Raw genomic sequence first — 15,748 nt, 5'->3', positions numbered from 1 at the left:
ACACACATCCAGACAGGTTTTGATGAAGTTGGTGACATTCAGACTTTAAGATGAATCCCTGAATATTGTTCCGTCCACTGACTCAAAGCAATCCTGTAAGCCAGGTGTCCCCACCCTTTCTCGCACTGCGGACCGGTTTAATATTGACACTATTCTTGCGGACCGGCTGACTGGGGGTGTTCAAGTAGGGTTAAACTCACCTCAACATGTCTTTTACAGATAGGGTCGCCAACTTTCTCACTCCCAAATAAGGGACAAAAGTAGCAGTCAAATTCTGATGAAGGGTCCCGGCCCGAAACATCGACTGTACCTCTTCTACTCCTCCTATAGATGCTGCCTGGTTTTTGTGTTCACCAGCATTTTTTGTGTGTGTTGTCGGGACACTTGTGTTTACCCCGAGAAAGACTACTGTGACCATGAAGCCTTGTGCGGGCACCTGTGCGTGCATGCGTGACGTGCGCATATGTGTACGTGCCAATTTTTTTCTCCACAAATCGGTTTTGGCTTAATCTTCCCGACTACACTGTACATACATTATTTCTACTTTATATAAGCTGTGTATTTATCATATTAATGCTTTTACTATATGTTAGAGTTATTTTAGGTTTTATGTGTTATTTGGTATGATTTGGTAGGTTATTTTTTGGGTCTGGGAATGCTCAAAAATTTTTCCCATATAAATTAATGGTAATTGCTTCTTCACTTTATGCCATTTCGGCACGGAAGGTTTCATAGGAAAGCTGTACTGTAGCAGGGGAAATACGGGACAAGGGCAGTCCTGTATGGGACAAACCAATTTTGCCCAATATACTGGATGTTCCGGCAAATACGGGACAGTTGGGAACATTATGTTCAAGTTCAACAGTGTGCGACAGGGAATGAGGAAAGGTGCAGCTGACTCATATCGTTTCCTCGCGGCCTGGTAGCACAGGCTTTGTGGCCTGATACCGGTCCACGGCCCGGTGGTTGGGGACCGCTGTTGTAAGCACTCCTTCGCCTCTCTTGTCGAAATCTTCTTGATCCTTACCACTGGTGCTGCAATCTTTAGTCTCCGCCTTTACGCTGGTAGTAGAAGTACAGCCAGGTGATTGGACTTTCCAAAGTGTGGGCGTGGGATGGTGGTATAACAGTGGTCAATTTTGTTGGCTCCATTGGTTCCACAGATGATATGTTGGTGGTAGTTGTTAAGAGACTTTCTCAAGATGGCCTGGTTGAAATCCCCCACAATGATAAGGAAGGCATCAAGGTGCACAGTTTCAAGCCCGCTGGTTATGTTGCTCAGCTCCTTCAGAACCTGCCTGACGGTGGCCTGAGGTGGAATGTACGCTACCAGGATGATGGCCAAAAACTCCCTTGGCAGATAAAATGGGCAGCATTTGACTGCTAGATGTTCCAGATCAGGTGAGCAGGACTGAGATAGAATTGCCACGTTTGTGCACCACGATGAGTTAGTAATAAAATATACTCTACCTCCTCTGAAATTAAAAGACAGAGCTGTCCTGTCTTTGTGGTGAATGGTGAAGCCATTGAGTTGCAGCATTGCATCCAATATGGCTGGGATGAGCCATGTTTCCATGGAGCAAAGTACAGAGCAGTCCCTGATGTCCCTCTGGTATAGCAATCTTGTTCTGAGGTCTTCAATTTTATTTTCTAGAGACAGTAGATTCGACAGCAGAATAGTTGGGAGTGGAAGTCTAAAGCCTCTGCATTTCAATTGGCAGTGAAACAACAATACAGAGACAAGATTCAGACTCAATTTTCCACCAACAACACGCACAGCTTATGACAAGGTCTGCACACCATCACAGACTTCAAAGCTAAACGAGTTTCCAACATCGCTGCCCCTCTCCCAGATGACCTAAATCCTTTTTACACTCGATTCGATATCACCAGTACTGAGTCCCTGAGGAGAACTGCAGATGATGCGACTGGCAGCTTGGTCATCGCTGAGGCCGAAGTACACAGGTGTTTCCAACAAGTGGACAGTCGCAAAGCCACGGGACCAGACGGCATCACAGGGCAAGTGCTCAGGATGTGCGCGGCGCAACTGGCAGGTGTGTTTACAGACATTTTTACTCTCTTCCTCTCTCAGTGTCCCTGTACCTAAAAAGACATGTCTGAACGACTGGTGTCCTGCTGCACTCACCTCAATAATAAGCAAATGCTTTGAGAAGCTGGTCAAGGACTACCTCTGCAGCATGCTTCCACCCACGCTGGACCCGCTATTGACACAACCGATTAACGGATAATGCAATAGCCACAGCTCTACACACCGTCCTTACGCATCTGGAGAAGAGGGATGCTTATGTGAGAATGCTGTTCTTGGACTACAGTTCACCATTCAACACCATAATTCCCTCCAGGCTTGACAAGAAGCTCAGAGACCTCAGCCTTCACCCTGTCTTGTGTAGCTGGATCCTGGACTTTCTGTCAGATTGCCATCAGGTGGTATGAGTGGGCTCCCTCACCTCTGCTCCTCTCACCCTCAACACAGGTGCCCCTCAGGGCTGTGTTCTAAGCCCCCTCCTTTACTTTCTGTATACCCATGACTATGTTGCCACCCACAGCTCCAATCTGCTAATTAAATTTGCTGACGACACTACACTGATTGGCCTAATCTCAAATAATAATGAGACAGTTTATAGAGAAGAAGTCATCACCCTGACACAGTGATGTCAAGAAAACAAACCCTCCTTCAGTGTCACTAAGGAAGGGTACTGGCTGTGGACTACAGAAGGAATGGAGACAGGCTAACCCCTATTGACATCAATAGATCTGGGGTTGAGAGGGTGAGTAGCTTTAACTTCCTTGGTATAAACATCACCGAGGATCTTGTGGTCTGTACATACCGGCTGTGTGGTGAAAAGGCACAACAGCGCCTCTTTCACCTCAGACGGTTGAAGAAGTTTGGTGTGGGCCACCAAATTCTAAGAACTTACTATAGGGGCACAATTGAGAGCATCCTGACTGGTTGTATCACTGCCTGGTATGGGAACTGTACTTCCCTCAATCGCAGGACTCTGCAGAGAGTGGTGCGGACAGCCCAGCGCATCTGTAGATGTGAACTTCCCACTATTCAGGGCATTTACAAAGATAGGTATGTAAAAAGGGCCTGAGCGATCACTGGTGACCTGAGTCACCCCAACCACAAACTGTTCCAGCTGCTACCATCTGGGAAACGGTATCGCAGCATAAAGCCAGGACCAACAAGCTCCGGGACAGCTTCTTCCACCAGGCCATCAGACTGCTGAATTCATGCTGACGGAACTGTATTTCTATGTTATATTGACTATCTTGTTGTAAATAATATTTATTATAAATAACTATAATTGCACGTTGTACATATAGACAGAGATGTAACATAAAGACTTTTACTTCTCATGTATATGAAGGATGTAAGTCAATTCAAAACTTGTCAACTGCTGCAGCTTCACCACTTCCATTTTCTTAAAGGGGAATTGCACTGATGACCTGTGTCTACTGTCCGGGGTTCATCAATTTTCAGTATTGCTAGATTTTTTTAAACATCTTAAGTGATACTACTTACTGACTCTTTGGATCTAATACTCCCCTTCTTCTGTTTGCTATGATTGTGTTCCTTTTCCTTTTGGAATTATGCAAAAAGGTTACTATTATTATAGTTTCTGGATTTTTTTTCTTAAAAAATCCATTACCTATCTTCCGCCTTTGCTTTTAAGAAAATTGTCTCGTCTATCAGAGCCAACTCACTCCTCATACCTCACACCTTTGTTTTGATGTAGGAGCTTAGTTTTGGGTTTGAGTACTTTTCATCTTAATAAAGAGTTGTGTCTTGTTATGGTCACTCTTCTGCAATGTACCTCACATGCCAAGATCATTATAGAACCCTTTTTATGTTGCATGACGTCCAGTCCAAGTTCAAACACGTCTCTATTGGTTGTTCAGCATTCAATCATAATATACTCCAGGAGTTACTAATTTGGTTTCACCAGTCTGTATGTGGGTCAAACTCATCCATAATGCTCTTACTGTATGTATTTTTATTTTCTGACTGATGCCATCCTTTACATTCCTGATATTATTTGTAGAACTCCAGATTTTACGTCTGTCAGTGACTTCTGGCTTGCTCCCAGATTAATTCCTGTTCTGACTTGATATCCTCTCCTCCTATGGCACTGCCTTAATGTTTCACTAAAATAGCAAACCATTTTTGTTCATCCTTCCTCTGTGTCATATATCCTTGGATTTTAATTTTTTGGCCTTGGTCATCCAGCAGCCATGAGTCCATGATAATGCGGCTTCTGTTTACACCTGTTAGTGATGCTATGTCATCCACTTTCTGTGCAAGTTTCATGCATTAGATACTGTACCTTTATTGGTATTCCATTTTGAAGATTTTAAAATTTCTAACTTATTCTCAACATGTTAATTTTTTAATTCAGTACAACAGACCTGTTTGTTGTATTGCCTTGTTTTTCTTGGCCAGATTCTATTTATTAGTATGTTATTTTTGTTTGTATGCAGTGTCCCTTCGTGATGGGAACGTGTTTCAATTATTTATTTATTTACTTATTTATTGATTAAGTGTGGGCACGTGGACAAGTGGTTAAGGCATTGGACTAATGATCTGAAGATCTGAGTTCGAGCCCCAGCCGAGGCAATGTGTTGTGTCCTTGAGCAAGGCACTTAACCACCCATTGTTCTGTGACGACATGGGTGCCAAGCTGTATCGGCCCTTTCCCTTTCCTTGGACAACATTGGCGACATGGAGAGGGGAGACTTGCAGCATGGGCAACTGCTGGTCTTCCATACAACCTTGCCCAGGCCTGCGCACTGGAGAGTGAAGACTTTCCAGGCGCAGATCCATGGTCTCGCAAGACTAACGGATGCCTTAATTGATTAAGATACAGTGTGGAGTAGGCCCTTCTGGCCTTCCGAGCCACACTGCACAACAACCCTCCAATTTAACCCTTTACAATTTACAATGACCAATTAAACTACCAACTGGTACGTCTTTGGACTGTCGGAGGAAACTAGAGCACCCAGAGGAAATCCGCATGGTCACAGGGAGAACGTACAAACTCCTTACAGGCAGCATCGGGAACTGAACCTCAGGTCGCCTATATTGTAAAGCGTTGTGCTAACCACTATGCCACCATGCCAACTTTTCTATCTAATCTTAGCCAATTCTATCAGTTTTCCTGCGCCTTGTTTGTCTTCTACAATCCTGATTTCCTTGCAGTGGGACCCTCTTTTCCTCTTCCATAGTTAATAGATTTGCCATCGTTACTTCTCAGAATCTGAGCCGCTGTTGAAAATTAACTTTCTACTTCCCTTGATCTGTCCTTCATTTTGTTGAATTTAGCCCTTTTGAAATTACATATTTTGCTCTTGTCTTAATTACTTCTCTCTCCTGTATTGTTAAAGATAATTATTTTGTTCCCCTGGCGTTCTGTAACTTCCATCTGTTGTACATTTTCTGGGTCATTAACACATCCTAGAGCAAGGTGATCACTGTCTCCTCTGGCTTCCTTCATGTAGTGGCAGAAGTGAAACATGACTATCCCTCGAAGCGGTCAGGTATTACAATTCCCTATTGTGACTGTGAATCACTTTGAAATTCTGCCCACATGTTTAGATGATGGATCCTCCACTTAAATAAATCCTCTCCTGTTCATCATCTATACTTGCAGTGTTAGTTCACACTTCGTAAGCACTGGAGATTCCAGTTACAGAGTAGTTGCTATCTTTGACCATTGGTCATTTTTTTTTCCAGTTTTTCGTGCAAGCTAGCTATCATGAGCATTTTAATTATACCAGCATCTTCAGCACTCTGGAGCATTACACTGCAAGTTTCTGGTGCCCTTTTCTGTGAGCAAGTGATTTTACTCCCCTTTGTGTCTCAAGTTCTTGGATCAGAGTCTCAGTCAAGCTTTTATCAGTGGCATATGTCATGAAATTTGTTGTTTTGCGGCAGCAGTGCATGATGTGAAAATTATTGTAAGTTTTAATAAATAACTGAATGGTGCAAAGTGTGAGTTAGTGTTCATGGACCATTCAGAAATCTGATGTTGGAAGGGAAGACGCTGTTTTTAAAATATTGACTGTGGGTTTTCAGGCTGTTTTACCCTCTCCCTGATGGTAGTAATAAGAAAAGGGCATGCCTAATTTTGGTTCTGATTCTGATTCTGATGTCCAGGATGGTGAGGATCTTTTATGATAGATGTTGGCGTTTGAAGATGTTCTTCGGGGCGGGGAGGGTTGTGCCCATGATAGGTTTGCCTAAATCTACAACCCTCTGCAGTGTCTTTTAATGCTGCACATTGGAGGCGTTATACCAGGTGTTGATGCAACCAGTGAGAATGACCTCCACAGTACAGAGCAGGAATTTGCTAGTCTGTGGTGACAAACCAAATGTTCTCAAGTTCCGAATGAAGAATAGCCTTTGGCGTGCCTCCTTGGTGATTGTATCAATGTGTTGGCCTCAGGTTAGATCCCCTGAGATGCTGATTTCCCTTATTGGAGGACAATGTTTCTCTGCTATGTCTGCTCAAATAACTTCAATGTTTTAAGTACCTTAAACTTCTATACTTTTTTTTCCATAATAAAATTTCATATAATCTGTCTTTATAATCTACTCTCTCTTTTCCCACTTTATTTTAGTAAATCTATTCCCTCTTTACTTTGATGCTAGTGAGTTCTCATGTTAGAACTCCACAATGCTCTACCGAGCTATTCAGCTCATCCTTTTTCCCTCCATTTGATCTTTAACCCACTTGTGATAAAGACCAGCATCACGTTAGTTTACAAAAGCAAATTTCTGCAGATGCTGGAAATCTAAAATAGAAACAGAGGCTGTGAGGAATGTTCAGCAGGCCAGGCAATATTAATGAAGAGAGAATTGCTTCAGGCTGATGATCTTTCAGAACAGCAAGCAATTACAGATGAAGAACGGTTCAAAGTGCAGGAAAAGTTGTGGAGAAGAGGGCAGAGAACTTGAGAAAAAATATTTTACAGGTTAGTAGGCAGGGGATGTATATTTGTACAAAACATTGGTTCAACTATGTTTGTAATATTTTGTATAGTTCTGGTTGCCACAATATAGGAATGAAGAGGTTGCAATGTAGAGAGTGCAGAGGAAATTCACCAGGATGTTGCCTGAAATGAATGGTTGTAATTATGAGGAGAGATTATATTGGCTGGCTTTATTTTCATGTTCTGGAGAACGAGGAGCCAACTGTAGAAGTTTATAAAATTATTAAGGGCATAGATAGCATAGTCAAAATCTTTTTCCCACAGCAGGGTATTCTCAAACCAGAGGGCACTGCTTTAAGATGAAAGGGGATACATTTAAAGGAAATTTGATGACTTTTTTTTATACAGTACAGTGCAGTGGAATTAGTTGCCAGAGGCAGTGGTCAAGAACGAATCAATCACAGTGTTTGCTGGGTGCTTAGGAAAGGCATTGTGGGATATGTTTGGGGGGAGATCTAAATAGAAGACAAGAGAAATCTGAAATTACCAGAAAAGAAGGGAAAAATGTATTTGGTGGAAATGTGAGATATAAATATTGTTAGAAGTAGCTGAACTAATTGTTGATTGAAGAAGTTGTAATGTGCCTTGTTTAAAAATAAATATTGTTCCTTGAGCTTCTTCTGGGCTATGCTATAACTGTGTAGGAACCAACAACAGAGTGGGAATGGGATGGAGAATTCAGCTCATGCTCACACTTCCAGGCTCAAAACAAAAGCTTTGTAAAGCAGAAGAGACCAGCCCTTTTCTTTTTGCCTCTGCCAATCTTTTTCTACAGCTTTGAAAAGGCATTGATCTGAAACAGAGGAAAAGATTCAATATGTCCTCGGAACCTCCCTGTGACACCTTCTCTATCCCTACCCCCCTCCCCCCACAAATTGCTGGGAATCCTCAGGCCATGACCACTCAAAATGGAGAAGGAGGTTTTGGATGGAATTTCATCATAATCTATGTGTTAAGAGCACAAGGAAGCCTAGCAGAAAAAAAACAGCTTCCAAACTATTCACCCAGCTGCCTTACCGAATACCCTTTGTCTCTTCAGTAGGTCTTGCACTGGCCTCATCAATCACCTCAGGCCCCACACAACTGGAGTGGATGCAGGTCGTCCTCCATCTATCCTTGAGAAAGAGACAAAAGTTTCATGGACAATTGCCAGCAAGGAACTCTTTGTGGGTTAGCTCATCTTTGAGTTCATATCTGTATGTTGAAATCAGAGATGGGCTGGAGGTCATTCTGGGCTCCCCACTGAGCCCAGTGACAACATAACATGAAGTGGAATCAAGTTGCCAAATGCACATCGTATCTAGCTCCTTAGCCATGGAAAATGCAAATAGCACAACCCCATTTTTTGAATGGGGTAATTGAACCCAATGAAAAACGTATTTGTATTTTATATTTTTATCTTAATATTTTGAATTCATTTCTAAGACACCACAGTGCTATAGCATTATTTATTATTTTAATTTAAGTCTATTTGAACTGTTTACAAGATCTTAGAGGAACACTGATACAGGCCAGCCTGGTCAACCTTTAAATCAGAATGTTGGCAGTGAGTTTGGGTGATATTGACATTTAATGGAGCTGTTAACCTCTGTTTTGAGAGTTTAATATAAAAACTCGGTGACTGAGTCATAGAGCACTGCAGCACAGAACTTGGTCCTTTGGCCCATCCACTCCGTGCTGAACTGTTATTCTGCCTGGTCCAATGAACCCACATCTGGACCATAGCTCTCCACGGACTTATCCAAACTTCTCTTAATTGCATTGGTTTTAATTTCTTCCATGTACAGATTGTTCCGCTCCACTCAAGATACATTTTCTCACTGTACATCAGAGCATCAATTTGACATTAACCAAATGGTCCACAAACATGGTAAGTCAATATTCATTCTTGCTACTCAAGCCCTCATGACAGCCAGTTTACTCACGTGATTTGCAACACAAAATTTTTTACTTCCAATATTTTCGTTTATTGTTATTAACAAAAAGTTAACTTGTTTTTCCTTTGTTTTTGTAGGTCTTGATTGTTATCAGTATATCAAGCTTGTCAATTTTATTAGAATCACAGTAAGTTTAATGAAATTAAATTTCTGCCAATTTCTCTTTCTTGTTAATCTCAGAATTTAATTTTCTGGGTCAGTCCTTGTAGTCTTTTAGAAACATAGAAACATAGAAAATAGGTGCAGGAGTAGGCCATTCGGCCCTTCGAGCCTGCACCGCCATTTATTATGATCATGGCTGATCATCCAACTCAGAACACCGCCCCAGCCTTCCCTCCATACCCCCTGACCCCCGTAGCCACAAGGGCCATATCTAACTCCCTCTTAAATATAGCCAATGAACTGGCCTCAACTGTTTCCTGTGGCAGAGAATTCCACAGATTCACCACTCTCTGTGTGAAGAAGTTTTTCCTAATCTCGGTCCTAAAAGGCTTCCCCTCTATCCTCAAACTGTGACCCCTCGTTCTGGACTTCCCCAACATCGGGAACAATCTTCCTGCATCGAGCCTGTCCAATCCCTTTAGGATCTTATACGTTTCAATCAGATCCCCCCTCAATCTTCTAAATTCCAACGAGTACAAGCCCAGTTCATCCAGTCTTTCTTCATATGAAAGTCCTGCCATCCCAGGAATCAATCTGGTGAACCTTCTCTGTACTCCCTCTATGGCAAGGATGTCTTTCCTCAGATTAGGGGACCAAAACTGCACACAATACTCCAGGTGTGGTCTCACCAAGGCCTTGTACAACTGCAGTAGTACCTCCCTGCTCCTGTACTCAAATCCTCTTGCTATAAATGCCAGCATACCATTCGCCTTTTTCACCGCCTGCTGTACCTGCATGCCCACTTTCAATGACTGGTGTATAATGACACCCAGGTCTCGTTCCACCTCCCCTTTTCCTAATCGGCCACCATTCAGATAATAATCTGTTTTCCTATTTTTGCCATCAAAGTGGATAACTTCACATTTATCCACATTAAATTGCATCTGCCATGAATTTGCCCACTCACCCAACCTATCCAAGTCACCCTGCATCCTCTTAGCATCCTCCTCACAGCTAACACTGCCACCCAGCTTCGTGTCATCCGCAAACTTGGAGATGCTGCATTTAATCCCCTCATCCAAGTCATTAATATATATTGTAAACAACTGGGGTCCCAGCACTGAGCCTTGCGGTACCCCACTAGTCACCGCCTGCCATTCTGAAAAGGTCCCGTTTATTCCCACTCTTTGCTTCCTGTCTGCTAACCAACTCTCCACCCACACTAATACCTTACCCCCAGTACTGTGTGCTTTAAGTTTGCACACTAATCTCCTGTGTGGGACCTTGTCAAAAGCCTTCTGAAAATCCAAATATACCACATCCACTGGTTCTCCCCTATCCACTCTACTAGTTACATCCTCAAAAAATTCTATGAGATTCGTCAGACATGATTTTCCTTTCACAAATCCATGCTGACTTTGTCCGATCATTTCACCGCTTTCCAAATGTGCTGTTATCACATCCTTGATAACTGACTCCAGCAGTTTCCCCACCACCGACGTTAGGCTAACCGGTCTATAATTCCCCAGTTTCTCTCTCCCTCCTTTTTTAAAAAGTGGAGTTACATTAGCCACCCTCCAATCCTCAGGAACTAGTCCAGAATCTAACGAGTTTTGAAAAATTATCACTAATGCATCCACTATTTCTTGGGCTACTTCCTTAAGCACCCTGGGAAGTGCTTTTGTCCAAGTTCACTGTGATACAGTTCATGGAGAATCACATAAAACTTGACTTTAGTTGAACACAATTCCAAAATTTGAACACATTTCCAAAAATGGTCAATGACTGTTTGGATACTTGGGGACATGACAGCAACTCAATGCATAAAAACTTGCAGACATGGTCAGGAGGTTCAGTTGTTGTTCAGACCAAACATCAGAATGGTTAAGAAATGTGATCTAATTGACTTTGACCGTAGATTGATTGTTGGTGCCAGATGGGGTGGTTTGTGTATCACAGAAACTACTGATCTAGGATTTAAATGGACAATAATGTGAAGAGTTAACAGAGAATGGTGTGAAAAACAAGAAACATCCAGTGAGTGCCAGTTCTATGGTTGAAAATGTGTTATTAATGAGGGAGGTCAGAGGAGAATGGGGGCAGATTAATTCAAGCTGATGGAAAGTGACAGTAACTCAGGTAACCACACGATACAACAGTGGTGTGCAGAAGAGCGTCTCTGAGCGCACAACACGTTGAACCTTGAAGTAGATGGGCTATGTGAGCAGAAGACCACAAACATACACTCAGTGGCCACTTTATTAGGGGCAGGAGGTACCTGATAAAGTCACCACTGAATGTATATAGAACTAGGTAGAGTAATCGAACTGTACAACATGGAAACAGGCCCTTTGACGCACCTCATCTACACTGACCAAATTGTCTAACTGAGCTAGTGTTATTTGTCTGTGTTTGGCACATATCCCACTAAACCTTTCCTTTCCTGTTCATGTAACCATCCAAATGTGTTTTAAATCTTGTAATTGTACAGTACATCTCTCAACCACTTCCTCTGGTAACTCCTTCCATGTTTCTCTGTGTGGGAAAGGTTGCCCTTTTCGGGTTCCTTTTTCATCTTTCCCTTCTCACTTTATGCCCCTTTGGATTTTCACCTTATTTATGCCCCTCATTATAAACTGCTTTAAGGTCACATCTCGGCTTCCTCTGCCCTTGTAGGGAAAAAAAAAGTCCTAGCCTATCCAGCTGTTCTTTATAACCCAAGCCCTTTTGTCCTGGAAACATCTTCATAAATCTGTTTTGCACTCTTTCCAGTTTAATGACATCCTTCCTATAGCAAGGTGACTAGAACTGCACATTGTACTCCATCTTAATTTTAATGATCTCTTGGTACAAATCACTCACCAGTTCATTTTGAACCTAATCCTACAATTTAAACTGTACAGTGGGCCAGACAGAGCTTAATGTGACCTTGCCTTCGTCCCTTTCACATTCCAACAGCTCTCTAACCTTTTGCAGCCTGCTGGCCAAATGCACTGCTCATTCACAGCCTTCCCAAGAAGCAGAGTGACCCCCTAAGCATTGCCTGGACCTTAGATGGCACACCTTGAAGCCTCACCTCCAGAATGCCTTTATAGTCATTTCAAAGCCCATGTGACAAAAGCCTTTATTGAATTCGAAATATTGCAGAATATTGGTAGATTGGGTTGGCTATTTGGAAGTTTGGTTGATCGCCGAGCTTGGCAAAATGTTTGTAGATGTTTCAGCTCCAGTCAAGAAGCCATCATCAGTGCGCAGCTGAGGGTGTTGTCCCCTCAGAATCCTGGCTCTTCCGGGGTCCAACGGATATTGATTAGATGTCGCGATTTGGTTGGCTTGTTCAAAACACCATAAACAGTTTAGCAGTAGAAGATTCTGATTGTCTAGCTTCAAGGGAAGTCCATTGAAAGTGCTTGCTTTGCTGTCCAGATCCTAAGATTACTGAGGTCCTAAGATTGATGAGGTTGTTTCTCTTTTCTCTGTAAGGGTTCATATACGGATCTATGTCAATACTTTCGTTGATGGATCCTTCTATAGAGAGCCACGCTTGGAGAAATTCTCATTCTTTTCTTGTTCTTGCTTAAGCCAAGACTCTGGCTGTCGTCCAGTTGAATAGGTGTCCTTATTCATCTTCATGAGCTGATACTAGTGAAAGTGCGTGGTGCCTTCTGTTTGCTAGCTCTCACTCGTGTAGCCTTTTTAGATGTTTTTCTAAATGCCTTGCATAAAAAAATAGCTTTAATTGATTAAAAATTAAACATTATTATGTAAGTATCTGGATGGTTTTGATAATAAATTGTCTTTAATACTGCCTTTCTGTTTCAAACTGTACGTTTTTATTGTTGCCCTGTGGTGAGAAGAAAATTGAAAAATAACTTTATAAGGGGAAATCACTGCGCAGAATTGAGTTAGGATGTCAAGTGTGAAGTTTAATTTAAACTGAGAAATACCTTTTGAGAATTTTACAATGCACTTGATGCAATAAAGCACAAAGAAAATAATACTTTGGTTTTACACAGAAACCTTCGGCAGAATTTTTTCAGTCAATTCATGGTGAAGCCCCCTGGGATAAAGAAGAATATATGAAACCATCTTGCACTGAGGACCCATTACTCCAGTTTGGTTTGTTATATTTTTCTTATTTTGAATTACAGTGAAATTGTCTTTGATACGTAATGCCTCTCAATTGCAGAAGCTTTAGATTTTGTTATGAGTGGCTGAATTAAAAAATCAGTCGGAATAGATCGACATATAAACCCGTGGTTAGTAAGCAATTCTTTGTGAAAGATGTTTTGTAAAACTTAATAGATCCCTGTTGATGGCTGATCTGTGCTTTGGTGGACAAAGTAAGCACCCATTTTACCGGCGCTTGAAAGACAAATCCCGGTTGCTTAGTATAGAGTAACGCACACAAAATGCTGGAGGAGCTCAACAGGTCGGGCACTGTCTGTGGATAAGAATAAACTGTCGACGTTTTGGTCTGAGACCCTTCTTCGGGACTGGAATGGAAGGGGGAATAGGTCAGGATAAGAAGGTAGAAGAGGGGGAGGGTGAGAGGTGAAATCAGGTGTGAGGAAGCGGGGGGGGGGGGGGGATGGGGAATGAAGTAAGAAGCCAGGAGGTGATAGGTGGAATAGATAAAGGCCTGAAGAAGAATGAATCTGACAGGAAAGGAGAGTGGAGCATATGAGGAAGGGAAGGAGCAGGAGCACCAGAGGGACGTGATAGGCAGGTGAGGAGATGAGAAGAAATAAGAGGGGAGTCAGATGGGGAATGGAAGAAGAGAGAGGAGAAAGAGGAGGAATTACTGGAGGTTAGAGAAATCAATGTTTCAGGTTCTTGGTTGTCAACATCTCTGAAGATCTACCCTGAGCCCAACGTATTGTTGCAATTATAGAGAAGGCAAGGCAGCAGCTATATTTAATTAAAAGTTTGAGGATATTTGGTATCCACCAAATACTCTAGCAAATTTCTGCATCTGTACCATGGAGGACATTCTAACTGGTTACGTTACCTTCCAGTATGGAGTGGCCACTGCACAGGATCTGAACAAGCTGAATAGTTGCAAACTTAGCCAGTTCCATCGTGGAGACTAACCTCCCCAGGATCGAGGACATCTTCAAAGGGTGATGCCTCAGAAAGGTGGCATCCATCGTTAAGAACCCCCTTCACCCAGGACATACCCTCTTATTGCTCCTACAAGGAGGAGGTACAGGAGCCTGAAGACACACACTCAGTGTTTTAGGAATAGCTTGTTCCCCTCAGCCATCAGATTTCTGAATGGACCTTAAAACCATGTGTACTCCCGCACTATTTTTTCACTCTTTCGCACTACTTATTTAATTAGTTTTAAATTAACAGAATATGAGTGTTGCCCCTCCAACGGGAGAGTGGCCTCAACACTAGAGGCCATGGACTGACATGAGAATAGATTTAAGTTTATGTAAGTACAGAATATTATGGGGCAAAGAGAGCATAAAAGATTTTAGTGAGCTGATGATTGAGTTGGAGAGAAACTATTTCAGTGGCCAGAGGAGTATAAGGAATAATAACTACAATGTTAGAGCTGGGAGAATTGGTTGTGATGGCAAAAACACTTGCTTGCACAGTGGAGAGCAGGCACCATAAAATGTCTCTCCCAAAAAGCTGTGAGTTTTGTAGAAAGTTGAGAACTTCAATTTAACAAAAAATGATATAGTTACAAAGGTTGCTTGCCATGCTCACCTTCAGTTTCTGAGCTAAAATAATTTCATGATTTGCTGCAACCCATCTCTCACTAAAGTGCTCATCAGCCCAGACACTGAGTGATGCCGACATAAGGCTACGGACAAAATACGCATCACCAGTTTTCACAGATGCGGGCTAATGGCCTGTTGGCCTCAAGTCAACGTGCATCTGCCCTAGAGCCATGCTGTGCATTCCAGCATGATCCCGTGTGTAGGCTTGTGCTGGGAGGCTCTTGATGTGCTGTTTTGCTCCACAGATGATGCTTAACCTACTGAGTCCCCCCAGCATTATGTTTTCGAGAGTCATGTAAGGGATCTCCCCCTCCCGCTCCCATTCCTAGGAGCGACAGTCTGTTGGAGGTGAAGGAGTATCTGTGACCCACAGCACACAGAGATGCTGCTTGAGCTGCTTGTTGCTGATTTAAGTTGCCGGGCAGCTGGGCACACTTTTAACATGAAGGGGCTCAGACTTCATGCCAGGGAATGTAAACAAACTGCAGCTGTGCCCTTTTAACGCTTGGAATCTGATGGATGATTTTGAGATCACTTTCAGTGTCTTGGGCTTAATTTCATGCGTTTGAGCTCTTGGTGTTATTTATTGTGGCTTAACATAAAATATTGTTGTGCTAGCACTTGCCTTGAGCTGAGCCAGACAAAGAAATGAGAATTTGACTCCTTTTCCACTAACACCTCCAAACTCCTCTTTGATTTAGTGTATTTGTGAGCACACTTTTGAGTAGATCGAACATTATGTCAGAATGTAATAACTTTTCATGTGTACACATGGACTAGACAAGCAGTCTGGAACATCCAGTTACCACACTGAATATAACTGCATCATCCACTAACTGTGGTGGGTAAATCTCATTTGTGAAATTGTTAATTATCTAATTTGGATTTCTGCCCCATGTTACAGAATTATAAGAGGGGACCAATTGTTCCATCAAATTAGAATCATCTACTACATGGTGC

General features: G+C 42.4%; 1 protein-coding gene across 3 annotated transcripts in view; it reads left to right on the top strand.

The window, feature by feature from the left end:
- prmt3 (protein arginine methyltransferase 3) overlaps window positions 1-15,748 on the top strand; it is a 286,249-nt gene that overhangs the window by 9,086 nt on the left and 261,415 nt on the right. For all 3 annotated transcript variants that reach the window (XM_072272745.1, XM_072272744.1, XM_072272746.1), the window contains exons 3-5: window positions 8,802-8,884; window positions 9,029-9,078; window positions 13,070-13,172. In XM_072272745.1, coding sequence (XP_072128846.1) covers window positions 8,802-8,884; window positions 9,029-9,078; window positions 13,070-13,172 — 236 coding nt within the window. The remainder of the gene's footprint in view (window positions 1-8,801; window positions 8,885-9,028; window positions 9,079-13,069; window positions 13,173-15,748) is intronic.

The sequence above is a fragment of the Mobula birostris genome, chromosome 11 (genome assembly GCF_030028105.1).
Source record: "Mobula birostris isolate sMobBir1 chromosome 11, sMobBir1.hap1, whole genome shotgun sequence".
Lineage (NCBI taxonomy): Eukaryota > Metazoa > Chordata > Chondrichthyes > Myliobatiformes > Myliobatidae > Mobula > Mobula birostris.
The sequence above is the reverse complement of the archived record's forward strand: the minus strand, read 5'-3'. Positions and strand labels throughout refer to the sequence as shown.